The 21,893-nt window shown below is 48.2% G+C and overlaps 1 protein-coding gene across 3 annotated transcripts; it reads left to right on the top strand.

The window, feature by feature from the left end:
• Nucleotides 1-68: 68 nt before the first annotated feature.
• Nucleotides 69-21,596, top strand: Pfas (phosphoribosylformylglycinamidine synthase). Of its 3 annotated transcripts, NM_001395097.1 has the most exon segments (28): nucleotides 3,409-3,460; nucleotides 7,358-7,534; nucleotides 8,224-8,359; nucleotides 9,000-9,105; nucleotides 9,541-9,730; nucleotides 9,849-9,954; nucleotides 10,235-10,375; nucleotides 10,491-10,615; nucleotides 10,724-10,852; nucleotides 12,824-12,955; nucleotides 13,057-13,185; nucleotides 13,506-13,579; nucleotides 13,679-13,835; nucleotides 14,134-14,195; nucleotides 14,299-14,460; nucleotides 14,727-14,849; nucleotides 14,980-15,111; nucleotides 15,364-15,594; nucleotides 15,720-15,900; nucleotides 15,987-16,070; nucleotides 16,267-16,422; nucleotides 16,607-16,726; nucleotides 16,981-17,126; nucleotides 17,237-17,444; nucleotides 17,551-17,642; nucleotides 17,727-17,841; nucleotides 18,713-19,036; nucleotides 19,122-21,593. In NM_001395097.1, coding segments are annotated over 27 exon segments (4,014 nt in total). In that variant the 5' UTR covers nucleotides 3,409-3,460; nucleotides 7,358-7,392; the 3' UTR covers nucleotides 19,433-21,593.
• The last annotated feature ends 297 nt before the right edge of the window (nucleotides 21,597-21,893 follow it).

Raw genomic sequence — 21,893 nt, 5'->3', positions numbered from 1 at the left:
TTGGTTTGGTCAATAAAAAAAAAGTAGAAGCCAATTGCTGGGCGAAGGTGGGACTTCCGAGTCCCATTAAAGTATCAGACACCAAAAGAAGAGAGTTTCCACCAGACTTTGGAACAAGAAGGACACAACAACCAGTAAGGTCTTGTGGAGGCTAAAACCCTCGGCCTCCACCACTAATGTAGGCTAGCTGATAAGGTTAGGGCAAGAGATTCTTTGCCCACCAATTGTGTTATCTGGTTAGTTCTAAGATAATAAAACAATCAATGTTTTTCTTCCTCGGAGCAAAGCTGGGCAGAGAAAGGGAAGCCAAGCCCGTACCTTGGTGAAGCTAAGTGGGAGGGGCTGGGGTAGTGATCATAGCTCCCAGGAAAGACGTCAGTAGGCTGTTGACAGAGCTAATTCAGGAGTGGGAATGGCAGCAGCCGATCTCCGAGCTAAGCCCGGAGCGCAGGCCGTGGCGACATCGTGTTTTATAAAATGAAATGCAACACAGCTTATATGCGGGGTTGGGGAGAGGTAATGGGGGGAGAAACGCAATGACTTCATATGCGGCTGTAGGGAGGGCTGCAGGGTGGCCAGCCTTTTTCCAAGTCGTTTAGACACAGCCTCTATTTTGATGGGTCCTGAGTGAAGGGTACAGTTGGGGAATGTCTAATATTATTATTATTATTATTATTATTATTATTATTATTATTAATAAAATGTCTCAGGGCTGCTGAAGATGGCTCAGCGGTTAAGAGCACTGACTGCCCTTCCAGAGGTCCTGAGTTCAAATCCCAGCAACATGGTGGTTCACAACCATCTGTAATGGGTTCCGATGCCCTCTTCTGGTGTGTGTGAAGACAGCTACAGTGTACTCGTATACATAAAATAAATAATTCTTTTAAAAAATTAATAAGCCTCAGAATATATGATTAACTTGACCTTGCTGTGAGCCAAACTACCTTTCTGTGTCTATGGTCAAGCTGCTTTTGTGTCAGCAATATGGGATGGCTGGCAGGCATGAAACAACGCTAGCAGCTTTATCAATGACAATGTGCCCTGTAACCTGGGATTCACCTTTGAGGATTTGTAGATGGAAATGATGGATTGGACTGCGTCCTCTCCCACCATCCTGTTGGTATGGTTTAAATTTCAGGTTACTTTAACGTTGGTGGAACAGGTCAGAAGCAAGCAGGGGTAGAAAGAAGCAAAGCACCAAGCTGCTGTCTGAAGCAGCTTGAGGAATTCCTTTACCTTTCAAGGACCTCCACTCAGATAAGACTGGTCCTTTGCTTTATCCCGTAAAGAATCTGGGCCCTGAGCCAATAACCCTGAGGGGGTTGGGGATTTAGCTCAGTGGTAGAGTGCTTGCCTAGCAAGTGCAAGGCCCTGGGTTCAGTCCCCAGCTCTGGAAAAACAAAAAAAAACAAAAAAACAAAAAACAGGGCCTTGGCCATGCTAAGAATCTGGGCCTGAGCCAATAATGAACCAGAGCTGGCTATTGTGTTTGTTTCCTTTTGTGTTTTAAGATACCATTTTGGCACTTAAGAGCACAGCAGGTACCTCTTACAGAGGACCCAAGTCAGTTCTCAGCACCCTCATCCAGTGGCTCACAAGTGTCTGTAACTCCAGCTCCAGAGAATCTGGCCTCTGAGAGCTGGGAGCACCTGCATCCAGGTGCAGTGCACTAGCTCACACAGATAGTCCTACACCAAGCCCTCTCACCCACTGATATAGTGCCACCCACAGGATTTTTAACAGCTTTCACCATCACACTTACTAGCTCTAAGTTTTGCCATCCACAAACATCTTGCAACATGTTTACACTTTTTTATTTTGTCCTTGCTGTTCCTTTTTCATTTAGTAAAATATAGTCATTTTACTTCCGGACAAAACCTTTTTCCTTCCAGTTTTTAAACTTTTATTTGGTTTGTTTTAGGTTTTGTTTTGTTTTTTTCGGGGCAGGGGGTTGGGGGAGGCTTCATGTAGTCCAGGTAAGAATGACATTGAATTTCTGATCGTCCTGCCTCTACTTCCCAAGTGTTTACAGGAGTGAGACACCATGCCTGGGCAGAATTTTATCATGTAAAAAGTCTTCTTTATTAAAAAAATATATATATGCCTATAGCCTTTCCATATATATATAGTCTTTACTGTCAGAAGACAGAGCAATATAAATAAATTTACCAGCTTAATAAAGAAAGGAGGGCTGGAGAGATGGCTCAGTGGTTAAGAGCTCTGACTGCTCTTCCAGAGGTCCTGAGTTCAATTCCCAGCAACCACATGGTGGCTCACAACCATCTGTAATGGGATCTGATGCCCTCTTCTGGTGTGTCTGAAGATAGCTACAGTGTACTCATATACATTAAATAAATATTTAAAAAAAAAAAGAAAAGAAAGAAAGGAGGTGTTGGAGAGATGGCTCAGCGGTTAAGAGCTCCGACTGCTCTTCCGGAGGTCCTGAGTTCAATTCCCAGCAACCACATGGTGGCTCACAACCATCTGTAATGAGATCTGTTGCCCTCTTCAGGTGTGTCTGAAGACAGCTACACTGTGCTTATATACATACATAAATCTTTAAAAATAAAAAAGGAATCTAAGTTTCATTTCCAAAATCTGTTTAAACATTGTCTCTTGTTTCTTGTGTTACAGGTCTTAGGCAGGCTGTGTTGTATTAAGCTGTTTTGTGAGGGGGCGCAGTTGGTTGCTCAGGCCTATAGTCCTAGTCTCGAGTCTCTGTGAGTTGGAGGCCATCCTGGTCTACAGAGCTAGTTCTAGGACAACCAAAGCTACACAAAGAACTCTGCTTTTTGTTTTTGTTTTTATTTTGTATATGAGAACACTGTAGCTATCTTCAGACACACCAGAAGAGGGCATCGGACCCCATTACAGATGGCTGTCAGCCACCATGTGGTTGCTGGGATTTGAACTCAGGACCTCTGGAAGAGCAGTCAGTGCTTTGTTTTTGTTTTTGTTTTCGTTTTTTTAAAAAAGGGCTTTCAGGGGTACTTTCCCCTAGATTTCACGTGAGTCTGAGACTGTTACATTCCTTGGAGGAAATGCCTCCATGAGATCCAGCTGTAAGGCATTTCTCAATCAATGAAATAACATTTTCTCAAATGATATTTCAAATTCGAGGCGTTTTTCTTTTTTGAGACTTTTTTGTTTTGTTTCTTTGACAGTGTTTCACTGTACATCCTTAACTGGCCTAAAACTCGCTATGTAAACCAGACTAATCTAGAACTCAAAGAACCTCCTGTTACTGCTCCGGCCTCCAAGCGCTGGGATTACAGGATTAGACCTCTCCAGTTCACGTTTGTGACTAACTGCCCCAACCCACAGCGGGGAGCGGCGGCACCGCCCACAGTAGGGGCGTGGTCGTTCCGACCCGCGCAAATCTAGTCTTTGGCGGTGGCGCTCATGGATGACGCAACAGCGCGCCAAGTCGTGGAGTCAGGCACGGCGTGAACGGCTTCACGTGAGTAAAACTTGGCGGGTTCTTACCTGAGTTCGCTCCCTGGTGTGGTTCCATTGCTCACACATTCAAACCGAATCCAGGCCGTGTCGTTTTCCCCGTCAGGCCCGGCTGGGTCCAGCTGGAGCCTCGTGCCTTAGGTAGAGCATCCTTCTGGAGCGCGTGATCTGCAGACACTAGGTGTAGGTGGACGACCAGACTAAAATAGCCTCCTCTCACGGTCCTATTCATTCATTCACACTCGCTTTGCTCTTTCTTTTAGTTTTTTTTAAAGACTGAGTGTGTATTGGGATTGGAGGAACTGGGGTACGATGGGAATAGAGAGTTCATTTAATAATAACTTGTTTAGTTGGTTGGGGTTTTTTGTTTGTTTGTTTGTTTGTTTTGAAACAGGGTCTCATACAGCGCTGGTTGGCTTGGGACTATATAAATCCTGGAAATTCACCTTCCTCTGGGGTTTGGGGCCTGCACCACCATACCTGGCAGCGATAGGTGCTTACCCATTAAGCCATCTCACCAGTCTAGAAGTGATGATCTTTACACTATCTTAGGGCAAATAGGATGTAGTTGTGCAGTAGTGGAATCAGACCATTGAAGAATTCAATGCAACTGGGTGTGGTGATGCCCCTAAGCCCACCATTAAAGGCAGTGGCAAGAAGAGTGATTTCCAGGCCAGCCTGGGCTATATGATAACCTGACTTTCTCATAAAACAAAGAATAGCAGCAAAGAAAACAATACATTGATCAGTCCAAATGAATGATCATGGTGACTTGGACTCAACGAGGTAGTAGACCTGAAAAGGCAAGCATTTTAACATTTGTGTGGATTGGTAATATGGAGAGGCTGAGGGAGAAGAGCAGTTAAGGTCGGGGGATTAACTTACTTTTACTTTTTCTAGTCTGGGGATTGAACCTCAGGCCTTGCACGTGCTAGGCAAGTGCTTTATCACTGGATCCTATGCCTGGGCATTCAGTCGAGCAACTGTTAGGATGGTAATCCTGTTCCCTGTGATGGGAGAGAGGCATAGCAAATCTGTCTGATGGGGGTCTGGGGGGTAGGGGGTACTACAATTGCTGCCTAGCTTCCAGCACCCTTCCCATGAATTCAGTAACTATGCCTCTTGAAAGAAGAAAAAGGGAAGAAGAAAGAAGTCTCATATAAGTCTAGGCTAGTCTCAAACTTACTGTGTAGCTGAGGACAACGCTGGGCACAGGATCCTCCTGCCTCCACATTCTGTGTGCTGGGATTACAGGTCTATGTACCACTTTGCCCAGTTTATATGGTCCTGGAAGTCAAACCGGCCCAGGGCTTCATGAATACTAGACAAATATTTTGAGTTAAATATTCAGCCCTTGTTGACATGATATGTATGACACCCTTATGTGTAGATGTGATGGTATTTAGGTATACTAATCTGGAGTTTTAGAGATTCACTGTTGGGAAAAGTTATAGAATATTTTGGCAAATATTAGTTTGAATTAGTGTTCAAATTGGCATTTTAAATCAACAGCAGTTGAATGGTGGCAGTTTAATTGGCTGGTTTTACTAGGTAGTCTTTAAAGCACCAGACTGGATGAAACCACTTCACACAAAGGAAGAAGAAATAAAGGCAGAATCCTGGGCACCTAACAGCTAGAGGCTGAGCAAGAGAATAGGAGTCAGCTCGAGTGACTCAGGCTCAGCTAGGGAAAGAGCTTCAGAAGAATCTTGGTGTCCTTAAAGCCACGAGAGGAGAGTGAAGAAGTAGAAAATGAATTGAATCACTTGCTGCCGAGAGGGCTTGTAAGACCAGTTAAGTAACCTCTGGATCGACAGCTGCACAGTACTGGTCTTGAACAGTATACTAAAAGAATTCAGTTTTGTTATAAAGATTTTTGTCACCAATCTGTGATCAGGTCCATCATCTTAGCACACTAAGTATTCAGCCTGTATCTGAGCTCTCCAAACATTTGAAGACAGAACAATCTGTGAAAGTTAGCTGTCTTCTTCCATTAAGTGGGTTCCATCTCACTGGCCTGTGGAGTAATTTATATATAAACTGTGTAGTGGGGTTGGGGATTTAGCTCAGTGGTAGAGCGCTTGCCTAGGAAGTACAAGGCCCTGGGTTCGGTCCCCAGCTCTGAAAAAAAGAACAAAAAAAAAACAAAAAAAAAAACAAAAACTGTGTCGCATTGACTGGTCTGGAGTTCACTATATTGACCAGGCTAGCTTTGAACTCAGAGATCCTCCTGCCTCTGCCTCCAGAGTGCTGGGATTAAAGGTATGTGCCAGCATTGCCCAGCAACATTGAGCTTTGAATGAGTCAAGTTGGAGTCGTACAAGTAGAAATGTGAAGTAAAATTTCCTTCCCTCCTGCCTCCCCTGGAAGAGGCAGTGCACATCTGTGGGCTGCTCCGTGTGTGGCCTGTGTGTGGGCTGATAGCCCTGAGCTCTGAGGGAGCTTTCTGGAAGGGAGGTGTGAGCACTGGCAGTGAGGACGTCCCAGAGTTGGTGAGCAAAGGCATGCTCCTGCTGTGAAACAAGGAGTCAGAAATTGGTACGGATTTTATCAGGCTTTGGGTATTTTGAAAACAGTGAAGCAGGGCCTGATACTCAGGGTCACCAGCCAGGTCTAGTTCATTCTCATCCTCCAGATTTGTGCCTCAGATAAGTGATCTAACAAAGTACCATAGACTGTACGTCATTAATAACAGGACTTCTCATAGTTCTGGAGGTTGGGTGTTTGAGGTCAAAGGGTCAGCATGGTCATTTTGGTGTCCAAACATCCAGAGCAACCCAAGCGGTCACAAGAGTCCAACAGGGCAAGATCTTTATTTGAAGTGACCAGTCAGGGACACCAGCACAAACTTTGGAGCTGACTGTGTCTTTGAACATCTTAGAAAGTATTTAAGCAGATGACAAAATTTTACTGCACTCAGGCACTACTGATCCATCAGGGATGCAGACTCTGGAGCTGATATGACCCCGAACCAGAATGTACAGAGTTTTTAAGCCTGAAATCCACAAATATCTGTGCCAACTTATCCCACTAGTCAGGATTTAGGAACGTGTCTTTGTGGTACACTTATCTGTTCTCATTGGTTGGGTTATTCAACTGTGGCAGGGTGACTTGCATAAGCGTTTTATGTTTCAACTTGCCAACCAGGATATCATTTATCCGTGGATGTGTCTCTCTCTGCCAAGCAGGTTGTCAGTTACCCAGGAAGGTCTTGAGAACTTAAATTTTATTTGACCCCTACTCAAAATGGAAGTTTTATTCAAAATGACTTCAGTTTGGTTCCTTCTTACAGTCATTTTCTTGTAAACACTTTTCAGATTTCACACCTCTGGCCTTGTATCTGTGCCTGGTAGAAGAGATCTAACTAATCTTAGGGACTAATTCCATTCATAAGGGTGAGGTCATCCTTACCACCCTAATACTCCCAGAGACCCCTTTTCAAACATTGTCATATTGAATGTCAGCAGGGGATAAAAAACGTTCAGTTCATGACAGGTGACATTTATCCTAGGAAGTTCTTCCTATCAGGTTGGCGTTCCTATCCCTTAATGTTAACCACACTGAGCTGAAATTGTATAATTTATTTGTTCATGGTAGCATTCTTAAGACCTTGCCTGGGCCAAAGGAAGTGCTTATATGCCTCACCCCCACGCTGTGAATGCCTTTGTGTGTGTGTGTGTGTGTGTGTGTGTGTGTGTGTTCATGCCTGGAGGTTGTGCCCATGGCTGTACTGCTAAATCATCCCATCCCAGTCTGAAGAGCCTACATTTTTCAGGATTAGTTAAAAAGCACCAGGTTCTGGTTACTGTTTTCCTGAATCCCCCTGTAATGTCTCCCTTCTCTATCTCCACTGTCTGGGCTGGCCATGAAACTTAAAATCAACTAATGCTATTTTTTTTAGGAACCTAATTCATCTCTAGAAGGACATCTGCAAAAATGGCCCCTGTCCTTCACTTTTATGTCCGCCCCTCTGGCCATGAGGGGGCAGCATCTGGGCATGTTCTTAGGAGACTACAAGAGAAATTGCCAACCCTTCAGAATGTGGAGACTGAGCTATGCTACAATGTGCACTGGGCAGGTGGGGCCAGATGCTGGGTTTAAATTTTCCACCATGTGGTTTCCTGGGGATCGGGATCGGGTTCGTGTTGTCAGACTTGGCTGAGGTACATTGGGTGTATGTGTGTTTTACCTGCATGTTTGTGTACCATGTGTACAGAGGCCAGAAGATCCCCTGGAACTGGAGTTACAGATGGTTGTAAGCCACCAAGTGGGTACTGGAAATTGAATCCAGGTCCTCTGGAAGAGCGGCCATAACTTCTGGGTTTGTCTCAGCCTCTGCGTGTTGGATTCTGCCTTTGTTGTTTTGCTTTTAACTTGAGATAGATCTCTCTGTTGTAGCACCAGCTACTCGAAATATAGACCAAGCTGGCCTAGAACTCAAAGAGATCCTCCTGTTCCTCTTGCCATAGCGCTGAGACTAGGAATTGGTTTCTTTTTAATTTTTTTTTTTTTTTTTTAAGATTTTATTTTATTGTATGAGTACACTGTAGCTGCCTTCAGACACACCAGAAGAGGGCATCAGATCTCATTACAGATGGTTGTGAGCCACCATGTGGTTGCTGGGATTTGAACTCAGGACCTCAGGAAGAGCAGTCGGTGCTCTTAACCACTGAGCCATCTCTCCAGCCCCCAGGGAATTGGTTTCTTAAAAGAGGCGATCTGGTACCTGAGGCAGTATCTTGAGGTGCCCTCTTCCTGTCTCTACAGCCGAGACCCTTCCATGGGCAGAGGAGATGAAGAAGTTGCTATGGCTGTTTGGCTGCCCTTTGTTGCAGGATGATGTTGCTCGGGAGTCCTGGCTGGTCCCTGGCTCCAATGATTTGTTGCTGGAGGTGGGACCCAGGTACGTGTCAGGTATCTACCTGGGCAGCTTGTTCCCACTTCCCAGACACGCCTCCCTACCCGCCCACACTCACTACCCGCCCCTCAATTCCATTCCTTTCCCTTTTAGTCTTTGACAGATTTCCTTTGTTCCATCCTTCTCTCTGCCTAGGAGTCATGAGAATATTCTCCCTGTGTGGGCAAATGTCCTGAAAACTGAACAGGCTCCAAGTCTGTTCTAGAGACAGCAGCTTACACTCTGAGAACTTGAAACTGCACTAGTTCCTTTCCATTCCCCTTTCCATTGACCGTAGAACTTAATGCATGCAGAGTAAGCACTACACCACTGGACAACCTTTCTTTCAAAACATGATGTCGCTAAGTTTCCCATCCTGGGTTTCTGTATGGGTCTGCACCTGAGTGTAGTGCTATGGAGGCTAGAGGCATCGGATCCCCGAGAGCTAGAGTTTCAGGCAGTTGTGAGCCTGACATGGGTACGAGGAACCAAACTTGGAGCCATCTCTTCAGCCTCTGCTTAATTTTTGAATGCGGGTCTCCTCGGCACCCAGTAGTGTATTAGGTAGATAGCAACGGGCAAGATCCACCTTCCCAACTGGTTTTTTCCAAGGCCCTCAGACGTAACCATCTAACTCTTTCCTCAGGCTGAATTTCTCTACTCCAGCATCGACCAACATTGTTTCTGTGTGCCAGGCTGCTGGGCTGAGAGCTGTGGATCGGGTAGAGACCACCCGGCGCTACCGGCTTTCGGTGAGGTGTTGGCACTGTGGTGGGAGATCAAGATTAGCAAGTGGACTGGAGATTAGCTCCTAAACTCCTGCAGAGTCATGGGAGAAACACGGGAAGCTCTTCTTGGCTTTCGGCCTGTCATGTGTGCTCAGGTAGTTGGGTTGTTTGCTCCTTGAAGGTTCCTGGTTGAAGGAAGAATGGGCCAGCCTGACTGCCAGACTTTATCTGTGCATCCTTTTAGTCTGAACAGAGATGCTCTATGGGTCTGAGTATGGATAGCTCAGTGGTGGGATTTACCTAGTATATAAAACCCTGGCCTTGATATCTGCACAAGCATGGAAAAGCGCTGCTATGTGGTAGTGGTAAGGTGAATAACTTGGAGGTTCAGAGTGAATCCTTTCTCTCTGTTCTTCAACCTTGTCTTTTTGTTTTCTTATGACTTTATCTTTCCACCAGTTTGCCAAGCAGCCTACAGCTGAAATGGAAGCCATTTCTCTGGCTGCCTTGCATGACCGGATGACAGAGCAGCACTACCCTGACCCCATTCAGAGCTTCTCTCCTCAGAGCATCCCAGCCCCACTCAAGGACTCCATCAACATCCTAGCCGAGGGTCGGCCTGCCCTGGAGAAGGCCAACCAGGAGCTAGGTGAGCAGGAGTCCTTGGAGGATGAGGGGAAGGCCTGACCTAGTTCAGCAGGACCACTGAGACATGGACCGTGGCAGCCTGGAACATGTTGTCAGCTCTTCTAGGGTTTGTCTCCTAGGTTTGGCTCTTGACTCCTGGGACCTCGATTTCTACACCAAGCGCTTTCAAGAGCTGCAGCGAAACCCCAGTACAGTGGAGGTCTTTGACTTGGCTCAGTCCAATAGGTGAGGAGGAATACCGTTGTCTGCTGCCTTGGCCTTTGCAGTCAGAAGGGAAGACCACAAGTGCTCTCCCTGCATCTCTTGATGCAGGCCTCCTACCCTATGGGAGTCTACTGTTAAATCTTGCTTTTCCCTTACTTTGCTTCTGGACAAGCCACAGTGGCAGAATACCTGATGCCTTTCTGTCCTAAGTATGAATTGACTGTGATGCTGTGGAATGCCATTGGGAAGACACAGCACTGAGATGACCATGTACCTTCCCTTCCCCACATCTCTCCGGCAGTGAGCACAGCCGACATTGGTTCTTCAAGGGCCAGCTCCATGTGGACGGGAAGAAGCTAGCACGTTCCCTCTTTGAATCCATCATGAGCACTCAGTCATCCTCCAACCCTAACAATGTCCTCAAGTTCTGTGACAACAGCAGGTTGGCTGTGCCCTGGGCTGCAGGGATCTTGGGTGGAGACAAGGGAGGCCTTGGACCCTGGTGGGACTGGCATGGTTCTTGGGGAAAATAGGGTATAAAATGACTGTGTTCTCAGTGCAATCCAAGGGAAGGAAGTCCGATTCCTGCGGCCTGAGGACTCTACACGACCAAGCTGCTTCCGGCAACAGCGGGGGCTTAGACATGTTGTCTTCACAGCAGAGACACATAACTTCCCCACCGGTGAGCTAGGTCCCAGGCCTCAGGGCTGAGCCTCAATTGTTCTTAGGTCCATGGAGGTTATTGGGAATGGTTTTATCTCTGTATAATCTCCTTTGCTTTTCTCTGCAGGAGTGGCGCCCTTCAGCGGTGCAACCACAGGCACAGGTGGCCGCATCAGAGATGTCCAGTGTACAGGCCGTGGAGCCCACGTGGTGGCTGGCACTGCTGGCTATTGCTTTGGGAACCTGCATATCCCAGGTATCTTTTTCTCTACCCACATCTCCTTCCAGATTCTCTGTCCTGGCAGGTACCAATACTTACAGCTCTTAGATCCAAGGTCATCTGGGTATCTTTTCCTGGGAGGGAGAGCTTCAGAGTAATACCACACTGACTGAACATGAGCAGTATATATAATAGGGGAAGTTGGAGGTGGCCAGACTGGCTTTGAAGACTTAGAATTTTCTTTAGAAACCATCATTCACTTAGTAAAAACCATGCGACTGGGTTATCTTATGATCAGTGCTTGTCCACTAAATCCAGTTTTTTAGAAAACCTTAAGAGACTAAGGGGCTGTCCGTGACAGAACTTTTCCTGAGGAGATAAAACATACACATCTGCTCTCCACAACAGACCGAAGTGTGGGTACCACCATAGTCGAACTTGGTGAACCAGTGATTTTTATTGGAGTTACTCATAAAGAATATGGTTGAGGGGCTTCAGACAGGAACAGAAATGGCTCAGGGACAGCTGCATTACCAAGGCCCACCTCAGCATGGGTGATGTGAGTGACAAAAGCTAGGAAACTGAAGCATATGGCACAGCCTGCAGGCTGCAGTGTCCTTCCAAGTGGCTCTAGTCCAACCCATTTCCAGGCAGCTCCTCTGGTTTCTGTTTCTTCTAGGCAGCTGGTCTGGCCTTAGACTCTTCAGCTTGGCTCAGTTAGTATTCAAGGAACTCTTTATTTATTGCTTACTCTGTTGGAGAGGGGCCTAGTGGATCTGGTCAGTTTCATACTTTCTGAAGCTATTTTCAGTTGTTTATCTTCCTAGTTAAAGGGCATCTCTGTGGGATGGAAAAGGAAATTTACACAATGGGCTGGAGAGATGGCTTAGTAATTAAATCTGCTACTCTTGCAAGGATTTCTGTTTGGTTCCCAGCTCCCTTGTTGGTTGGTTGGTACAGAGGTCCCTGTATGACTAGTCCTAGGTGGGGATCCTGTACATCTGGTCTCTGTAGACACTCAACACATATCCAAATCATTTTAGAAAATTATAAAAATCCTTTTTAAGAAAGAAGGGGTGCTGGGCGTGGTGGCACACGTCTTTAATCCCAGTACTCAGGAAGTAGAGACAGGTGGATCTCTGAGCTCAAGCAAGTCGTCTACAGAGTAAGTTCCAAGACAGCCAAGGCTGCACAGAGAAAATCATGTCTTGGAAACCAAGAAACAAAAAAGAAGGGGCTGAGGGGTTGGGATTTAGCTCAGTGGTAGAGCGCTTGCCTAGCAAGCACAAGGCCCTGGGTTCCGTCCCTAGCTCCGAAAAAAAGAAAAAAAAAGAAGGGGCTGGAAGGATAACTTAGCAGTTAAAATTATCTACTACTCATATAGAACACCCCAGCCCCCAAGTTTGATTCCCAGCACATAACACATACTAGGTGGCACGCGCACGCACACACACACACACACACACACACACACACACACACACACACACACACAAACACAAACACACACACACACACGTGCCTTTGTTGGGGGCACTTAAGCAGAGTCTGGTTTTAGGCTGAGTGGTAGAGTTCTTTCTCAGCATGTGCAAGGCTCTGGTAATAACTAGCATCACGAAAGGATAAAAAGGTAGCATAAATACACTATGTAGTGGCACAAGGTTTTAATCCCAGCGCTCAAGAAGCATGGGTATCTGTGTGTGTTCCAGGCCAGCAAGGGTACATAATGAAACTGTCTCAAAAAGATAAAACAAAATAAACAAATAAATCCCAGTCCTACCACGAGACAAGGAAAGGCAGAGAGTTTGGAAATGGGAAGCCACCACAGGGTGGCTTCAGTGGCCCGGTGTCTTCTCTGGATATGTGTTCTCCATCGTCCACTTTCTTTCTCTTAGTGCTGCAGATCAAATCTGGGGCCCTATGCATGCTAGACATGCTGGATTACTGATGCCTCTAGCCCTTGCCTTCCATTCTTACAGTCTGTTGAACCTTATCTTCCCATCTCAGGTTATAATCTGCCCTGGGAGGATCCAAGCTTCCAGTATCCTGGGAACTTCGCCAGGCCTTTGGAAGTTGCTATTGAGGCCAGTAATGGAGCATCTGACTATGGCAACAAGTTTGGAGAACCAGTGCTGGCTGGTGAGTAACTGAGGCTCCAGAGGGACTTGTGGGTGTGGTGAGACCCAGGGGCTGGTGTTACAAACACTGTGAGACTTAACTTCTTTCCACTTCCATACTAGGATTTGCCCGCTCTTTGGGTCTCCAGCTTCCAGATGGTCAGAGACGTGAGTGGATCAAGCCCATCATGTTCAGTGGGGGCATTGGGTCCATGGAAGCCAAGCATGTAGGCAAAGAACCCCCAGAGCCAGGTAAGAGCCACCATCTTACTCTGCATCCAGCTGGCTTCCTCTCTAGCATAGGACAGCCACAAGAGGGAGGCCGAGAACTGAATCCAGGTCTTCTGAAAGAGCAGCCAGTGTTTTTAAGCCCTGAGCCCTCTTTCAACGCTGTGGTGCTCTCATTTTTATTATTGTCACATGTCTTCCTCAGGTTGTGAGGTTGCTCTCCCTTCTGCTGAGTGGACTGTTGTAGTCCTGTTCCCTCACATCAGCCTCTTGCTTTTATGTTGCTTTGCTTTAACAGCCTTCTGCGTGCCTTCTGGTTCTGGTCCAACCTTCCTTTCTTGCAGGCATGGAGGTTGTGAAGGTCGGGGGTCCCGTCTACAGGATTGGAGTTGGGGGTGGAGCTGCTTCGTCCGTGCAGGTGCGTGAGAATTCATGTCACTGGGCCCGCTTGTGGAGTACTAGGGTTGGTGGAGCTTTCAGGCCCCCCTAAGACGAGCTATCCCCTGTGCCTCCTCAGGTTCAGGGAGACAACACCAGTGACCTGGACTTCGGAGCTGTGCAGCGGGGAGATCCGGAAATGGAGCAGAAGATGAATCGTGTGATCCGGGCTTGTGTGGAGGCCCCAGGAGGAAACCCCATATGCAGCCTCCATGACCAGGGTGCTGGTGGCAATGGTGAGGACAAGGTCAGGACAAGGGACTCGGTCTACTTGGTCTTCACCAGATTTGCTTTAGAGAGAAGCACTAAGGGCTTGCAGCCAACCACTAGGCCCTGCTGCACCTTCTACATGCTGGACAGCCTGGGCGGAGGGTAGAGGCTGCTGCTGCTGTGGGAGGCGAGACAGTAAGTGTAGAGCAGCAGCTCGTCCAGGGACACGCAGAATCTTAGGCTACTCTAGAGACCAGAAACTCCTTTGTTTTCCTGGGACTGACCACGACTAGGTTGCCCCTCTCCCTGCCATTCCCTCAACAGGCAATGTCCTAAAGGAGCTGAGTGAGCCAGCGGGAGCTGTCATTTACACCAGCCGCTTTCAGGTGCGGAGTCTTGTCCCAAGGCCTGGCTCCTCCCCAATTCCTAGACACTGAGGCGAGGCAGTACTCATTGACCCTATTTTTTCTTCCCTACATGTCTGTGCAGCTGGGTGATCCAACCTTGAATGCACTGGAAATCTGGGGGGCTGAGTACCAGGAGTCAAATGCACTTCTTCTGAGGCCCTCTGACCGGGACTTTCTGAGTCGCGCCAGTGCCCGGGAACGCTGCCCAGCTTGTTTTGTGGGCACAATCACTGGAGACAAGAGAGTGAGTTGGCCCCAGTGATCCAGAGCAGATGCTGTAGGCAGGCTTGGGCTACCTGTCTGTGTACATGGGCTTGGGGGAGAAATGGCGGGGTAGCCAAATGAGATAAAATGAAAAGCACGCATAAGAGCAGTTAGGAAGAGTTAAGGTTGGGAGAGAGGAGGAGCTCCCCAAGGAAGCCAGACAGGGTGGGGACATCTTTTTCCTGATCTCTAGGCACATTCCCTGCCATGTTCATTTCCTCTGGGGGCTATCCCTGGGGTCTGCAGATCGTGCTAGTGGACGACCGCGAATGCTTGATGGGAAAAAGTGGCCAGGGAGATGCTCCCCCGACACCTCCAACTCCTGTGGACCTGGACCTTGACTGGGTTCTGGGAAAGATGCCTCAGAAGGTATGTGAGCCAAGCACGGGTGAATGTTTTGCAGTGACCTTTCTGACGTACTAATTTACCTTTGCCTTTGTTCGTTACACAGTGTACCCTGTCCTTCCCAGGTGCTTACATTTGACCACTTCCATTTCAGGAGTTCTTCCTCCAGAGAAAACCCCCTGTGCTGCAGCCTTTGGCCTTGCCCCCCGACCTGAGTGTGGGCCAGGCTCTAGAACGGGTTCTAAGGCTGCCTGCTGTGGCCAGCAAGCGCTACCTCACTAACAAGGTCCTCCTTGTACCCTACTTGGCTGCTTTAGCCTTCTGCATTGTTTCCTGTCATTCATCCTGGCTCTCTTCCTGCATTGGGGTTTCCTAGGCTCTGGGAATGAAGGGGTAGGGGGGCAGAGCACCCTCAATGGCCTACTGTCCCTGCTACCCACCCACTTTCGGTATGTTCTTACTTTCAGTTCAAGGGCTACCCACCCCTCAGCTAAGCCTTGCCTTCTTCTCGGTTGCTAATTGCATCTGTGTTCCATAGGTGGATCGCTCTGTGGGTGGCCTTGTTGCCCAACAGCAGTGTGTCGGGCCCCTGCAGACTCCTCTGGCTGATGTGGCTGTTGTAGCACTGAGCCACCAGGAGCTTGTAGGGGCCGCCACAGCCCTGGGAGAGCAGCCAGTCAAGAGCCTGCTGGACCCCAAGGCTGCTGCCAGGCTAGCCGTGTCTGAGGCCCTCACCAACCTGGTATTCGCTCTGGTCACTGATCTCCGAGTGAGTCCTCCATAGCCTTTGTCCTGCAGTTCTGGGCCTCTGCATCCATCAATCACTCACCCTCTTTCCTATTGTTTTTGGCACATACCTCTCCAATGTCATATTTTCATCCCCAATGTTCTCAGGATGTGAAGTGCAGTGGGAACTGGATGTGGGCAGCCAAGCTCCCGGGTGAGGGTGCAGGGCTAGCCGATGCCTGTGAGGCTATGGTGACAGTGATGGCAGCACTGGGTGTGGCAGTAGATGGTGGCAAGGACTCCCTCAGCATGGCTGCCCGGGTCGGCACTGAGACTGTGCCAGCTCCTGGTAAGGATGAGGCCTTTGTGAGAAGGAAAAGGACCCATGGACCTGGGCTGGTACCTCACTTGGTCTTATTTCTCCTTGCTTGGTAGGGTCACTGGTCATTTCAGCATATGCTGTCTGTCCAGACATCACAGCCACTGTGACCCCAGACCTCAAGCATCCTGGAGGAAAAGGTATGGCTTCACCTCCTTGTGTATATATTCTGAGCTTGTTCCTTGCTTTGAGATCTACATTATGAGTCCTGGTCCCTCTCATCTCAACCCTGAGCTGCACGCGCTGCTTTCTAGCACTGCTGTGTACTGTGTGTGTTGTGATGGGAACACTTTGAGGCGGGGTCTTGAACTGCTGTTCCCTTCTTTGCTTCCTTAGGTCATTTGCTCTATGTGCCTTTGAGCCCTGGGCAGCACCGGCTGGGAGGAACGGCTCTGGCCCAATGTTTCTCTCAGCTCGGGGAACACCCTCCTGATCTAGACCTTCCCGAGAACCTCGTGCGTGCCTTTCATATCACCCAGGGGCTGCTGAAAGGTGAGTGGGGCCCTGGTACATAGGTGCAGACATGTGAGGGGCACTTGCCTCCTGAACAAGTGAGTGTGAGGTGCCTACAGGTCAGACTCTAAGCTCCTGTGAGTGCCGCTTTTCACACTCACTTTCCAGATGCTGTGGAATAGGCTTGGTCTGAGACGGCTGAACTTTTTCCGTGTTCCTCCAGATCGCCGTCTTTGCTCAGGCCATGATGTCAGCGATGGAGGGCTTGTAACCTGCCTTCTAGAGATGGCCTTTGCTGGGAATTGTGGGATAGAGGTAGATGTACCTGCCCCTGGGATCCATGGTGAGTTGCTTGGCTCCAGCCTAAGGCCTGGGCTGCCTCCTTTACTTGTAGACCTTCTGATGTAAAGAATGATATCTCTGAACCCATCTCCCGAGTCTTAGCTGAGTCCTCCATTGCTATCTCCATGTTCTAGACTGTGGCCTTCTAAGACCTCTCATAGTCCCTGGTGCTACTTCCATGAGCTCCTCCAGATTCCATCCCACCTGAGTCCTAGCCCCTCCAAGTCATCCTGACTCACCCCATCTCTGTTCTAGCATTGCCTGTGCTGTTCGCAGAAGAGCCAGGTCTGGTGTTGGAAGTACAGGAGGCAGATGTAGCCGGAGTACTGCAGAGGTACCAGAGTGCTGGCCTACACTGTCTGGAACTAGGCCACACTGGCGAGGCTGGACCCCAGGCCATGGTGAGGAAGCCAGGGAGAGTGTAGTGTTACTGTGAGCCTGTCAGCAAATAACACTGAAAACATCATGGGGCCACACTTTCTCCCAGCCCTCATCGGTTTCTCCTCTGCAGGTCCGAGTGTCAGTGAATGGGACTGTGGTTGTAGAGGAGCCTGTTGGGCAGTTGAGAGCCCTCTGGGAGGAAACAAGTTTCCAGCTGGACCTACTGCAGGCAGAGCCACGCTGTGTGACAGAGGAGAAACAGGGCCTGAAGGAACGGATAGGACCTAGCTACTGCCTGCCGCCTACCTTTCCTGTGGCCTCTGTGCCCTGTAAACCTGGTAAGGGAGTGTACACACAGGCTTGAGTGCTTGGGTCTGCCCTGAGGAAGGTATCTGGGGTTTTAGAGTGGATAGGAAGCATTCTGCTCAGAGACACATCTTCCAGGTGGTCCCATCCCTCGAGTTGCCATCTTGCGTGAAGAGGGCAGCAATGGAGACCGAGAGATGGCTGATGCTTTTCACTTGGCTGGCTTTGAGGTAAGCCCAGTGCCTAGCAGAGCTGAAGATCCTGACTTTGTCATGGCTGTACTTCCTCTAACAGTTTCCTCCCTGTCGTGTTAGGTGTGGGATGTGACCATGCAGGACCTCTGCTCTGGGGCCGTCAGGCTGGACACGTTCCGTGGTGTGGCCTTTGTGGGTGGCTTCAGCTACGCAGATGTCCTGGGCTCTGCCAAAGGTCAGTGTGTAGACTACTGCATCTGCCATTTCCACGTTCTTTGGTAAAATGTCTTTGGCTTCTTCTGCCCAGGCTGTGGCTGACTTGTTGCCCCACAAAGTCAGGCAGAGTGCTCTGGACCAAAGGCCAGCAGAAGGAGAATGTCTGAAATGAGGTGGCTGGCTTTCCAGAGCTATAGAAGCCGAGAGGGCATGGTGCATCTGAACAGTTGGCTGCTCTTCAACTTGATCAGATTGTCCTGTTCTCTGGAAAGATGGTTCAGCACTAGATCAAGAGAGGGCAAAAGGTCAAGCTTTTTATGTGTGAACTCTTTTCCTTTTTTTCATAAGATACGATTTCATGAAGCGTAAGCTGCTCAGACTCAAAGTAGCCTTGGAAGACATGTTATCTTAGCCTTTCAAGTATTGGGATTTACATGTGTGACATCTTACTGTTGAATCTTAGACAACTACAGAGCATTAAAAGTATACATTTTGGGGCTGGAGAGATGGCTCAGCGGTTAAGAGCACTGACTGCTCTTCCAGAGGTCCTGAGTTCAATTCCCAGCAACCACATGGTGGCTCACAACCATCTGTAATGGGACCTGATGCCCTCTTCTGGTGTGTCTGAAGACAGCCACAGTATACTCATATACAAATAAATAAAATAAATTTTTTTTAAAAAAGTATACATTTTGACTTAGCATAAAGAAATTCATGGATCCCTGTGCAGCCTGATTGAAGCAGATCAGGCTGTTTCTTCCCTCGGGTTTGTCCCAGGGTCTGAAGAGAAGAACTGACTCTAGAATAGAGGGCTGTTAATTCCCTTCACTCCCTGCTTCTGCTTTTCTTGGGCCTTTTACATCTCACCCTGGCTTACCTGTTCTTCCTAGGTTGGGCAGCTGCAGTGACCTTCAATCCACAGGCCAGGGAAGAGCTGGGCCGCTTCCGCAGGCGGCCAGACACCTTCAGCCTGGGCGTGTGTAATGGCTGTCAGCTGCTGGCTCTTCTGGGCTGGGTGGGAAGTGATCCCAATGAAGACCAAGTTGAGCCGGACCACGACTCCCAGCCAGCACAGCCAGGCCTCCTGCTCCGTCACAATCTCTCTGGGCGGTTTGAGTCCCGATGGGCCACTGTACGTGTGGAGCCGGGGCCAGCCCTGATGCTTCGAGGGATGGAAGGCTCTGTGCTGCCTGTGTGGAGTGCTCATGGGGAAGGTCAGGCTGAGGAAGGCAGGGGGGATGTGCAGGCTGGGGCTGGACCTGAACGAACTTGGCCTTCACTCCTCTCCTTCACTTCCAGGTTACATGGCATTTTCTTCTCCTGAACTTCAAGCCAAGATCAAGGCCAAGGGCTTGGTTCCTCTGCACTGGGCAGATGATGATGGGAACCCCACAGAACAGTACCCTTTGAACCCCAATGGATCTCCAGGGGGCATAGCTGGCATCTGCTCCCCAGATGGTCGCCATCTGGCACTCATGCCACACCCTGAGCGGGCTGTGAGGCTTTGGCAGTGGGCATGGCGACCCTCTCCCTTTGATGGTCTTTCCACCTCCCCGTGGCTGCAGCTCTTCATCAATGCTCGGAACTGGACCCAGGAGGACAGCTGCTGAGGAGGCTGCGTGACCACCTTGGCCCACAGCGCGCCCTCTGAGTCTTGCCTTTTCCATTGCCTTCAGTAGTATCTCCATGTGATTTCCCAAAGCGTCTAAGACAGCAAGAACCACAATGCTGGGAAGATGTCAGCTGCATTGTTGTTTTAGCCTTGCCCCTGCAAGAGCTGCTTTCAGTTCTTGAGTTTAACATGGATCTCCAGCAAGCAAGCTCCGAGGACAGCTGACAGTTTTGGGGTGTTGGGCAAACATTTACTGGCAATGCTTCCCTGTGACCATCACCTTGTCATCCCTCATCTTCCTGCTTAGAGCTCGGAGTGAGGTTTTATGTCCTCTTTCTTTTTCTTTGGCTTTGTGAAACCAGCTTTCAGTCTATAGCCCAAGCTGGCCCTAAACTCAATTTTTTAGCGTCAGCCTCTCTGGTGAGTGCCAGGATGCTTGGTGTTGGCTTAGGGTCTAGGAATGATGTGCATCAGCCCCTCCCTCCAAAACTCTGCTCTCATCAGAAAAGAGCAGCTTGCTGGATCCCTTTTCAGACATGCTCTGCCAGTTGTTAGGAATTGTTGCTTCTGGCCATGCTTAAGGGCTGACCTGTGCCTACTTCAGGTCACATTCCTGATTCTTGCTTCTCCTAATTTAGCAGCCACTTTAAAGTAGCTAGAGCAGAGCCCTGTGCTACTGGAGTTTGTTTTTGTTTTTGTTTGTTTATTTTGTTGTTTCATTTTTTTTTAAAGATTTGTTTATTAAATCTTCAGACACACCAGAAGAGGGCATCAGATCCCATTTTAGATGGTTGTGAGCCACCGTGTGGTTGCTGGGATTTGATAATAAATAAACTGTGAGATTTGATTTAGTCTTTTCAAGACTGGCTTTTTTTGTGTGTGTAGCTCTGACTGTTCTGGAACTTACTCTGTAGACCAGGCTGGCCCTACACTCAGATCCATGTGCTGGGATTAAAGGCGTGTGGCACTACCGCCTGACCATTCATTTTTCTTGTTCCTGGATCAGTGATGGTGCCAGGCACTGGTACTGCCCTAATGGAATTTATAGTCTTAACACAACTGAAATAATAAACGACTACTCAGCTTGTACCACCAAGCTAGGTACTGGGTAATTTATGTCTCACATAAAAATTAAGGTATTTTAGGGGTTGGGGATTTAGCTCCGTGGTAGAGCACTTGCCTAGCAAGCACAAAGCCCTGGGTTCGGTCCCCAGCTCCGAAAAAAAAAGAAAAAAAAAAAAGGTATTTTAAAGGTGTTTTCCAGTTAACAAAGGAAAGTTTAATAATAAACGTCTATGATTAGTTACAACTTGAAAGGGACAGCAAGGTTCCTTACCCACCCAGCTATATCAATTGATAATCCTGCAGTCATAGGTCATGTCTTTTGGTAGCAGCTGGTTTTACTGACAGCCACCTCCCTCCTCCCTTGCTTCCTACTTAATACAGTAGACTCAGGTATCCCCCTAAGAAGCTCTACCTCACGATTAAAGGAGTTTCCTTATAAAAAACAGACTAACATGTTGGATCTCTGAATATTTCAGGGAACATTCTTGTGCTTCTGCAGAAGTAGCACCCCAGAAAGATAGTGATAGTGAATGAATAGGGGTCAGGTTGCAGGTTGTGTGTCCATCTGAGTGGTGGAACACTTGCCCAGTAAGTGTTGTATGTTTCCTGAACTTGATCTTCCTTCAGCACCACAGAAGAAGACATTTGGAGATGGGAAGGCAGATGGTTCTCCTTACTGCTTTGCAAGGAAACTTTTCCTAACGAGTGATTCTAAGGATTGTGTTTGTATTTGAGACCTGTATGTTGTCCTGGCTGGCTTTGAACTCCTGTAGCTAAGAGTTATCTGGAAATTGTGGCCTGCTACCAAATGCTAGGATCTGACCTAAGTGCCATTTCATCGTGTGAACATTCCTTTTGATGCTGTAGAAGAACATATATTTTGTTTATGGTAGTATATGCCATTAACCCCAATATTTATAAAAGTTTTTTTTTTTTAAACCTGAGTGGGCAAGATGGCTTAGTGCAAAGGTTTCCAGCCTCTGATACTATAACCCTGTAGTACTATAACCCTGTAATACTATAACCCTGTGATACAGTTCCCTGTAAGACTTTGGTTGCTATCTTATAACTAACTTTGTTGCTGTTGAAAATCAGAATGTAAATGTCTGTTTCCTGTCAGTCTTAGGCGACCCCTGTGAAAGGGTCATTTGACCATCCCCTAGAGGGTCATGACCCACAGGTTGAGAGCCGCTGACTTATTGGGTGTCGCGCCCACCTCATCCGGCAAGGAAGACGCAACACGGTTGGATTCTTCTCAACAGCCTTTACTGCAGGACACCTTCTTTGTTGATACAGGGAGGCGGCGGCAGCCAGCCCTAATTGTTACAGCTCCAAGTGTTACAGCTTTAAGTGTTACAGCTTTTAAGTGTTACCGCGCCGAGCGGCAAAGCCGC

Source organism: Rattus norvegicus, chromosome 10 (genome assembly GCF_021556685.1).
Source record: "Rattus norvegicus strain SHRSP/BbbUtx chromosome 10, alternate assembly SHRSP_T2T, whole genome shotgun sequence".
Lineage (NCBI taxonomy): Eukaryota > Metazoa > Chordata > Mammalia > Rodentia > Muridae > Rattus > Rattus norvegicus.
Note: the sequence above shows the minus strand (reverse complement) of the source record. Positions and strands in the feature narration are given on the sequence as shown.

Coding starts and splice junctions, on each gene's coding strand:
- Pfas (XM_087570412.1), top strand. CDS start 8,250: ATGAAGAAGTTGCTATGGCTGTTTGGCTGCCCTTTGTTGCAGGATGAT. Junction 13,836..14,133: donor CCAGGGTGCTGGTGGCAATG/GTGAGGACAAGG, acceptor TTCCCTCAACAG/GCAATGTCCTAAAGGAGCTG. Junction 16,423..16,606: donor CACCCAGGGGCTGCTGAAAG/GTGAGTGGGGCC, acceptor GTGTTCCTCCAG/ATCGCCGTCTTTGCTCAGGC.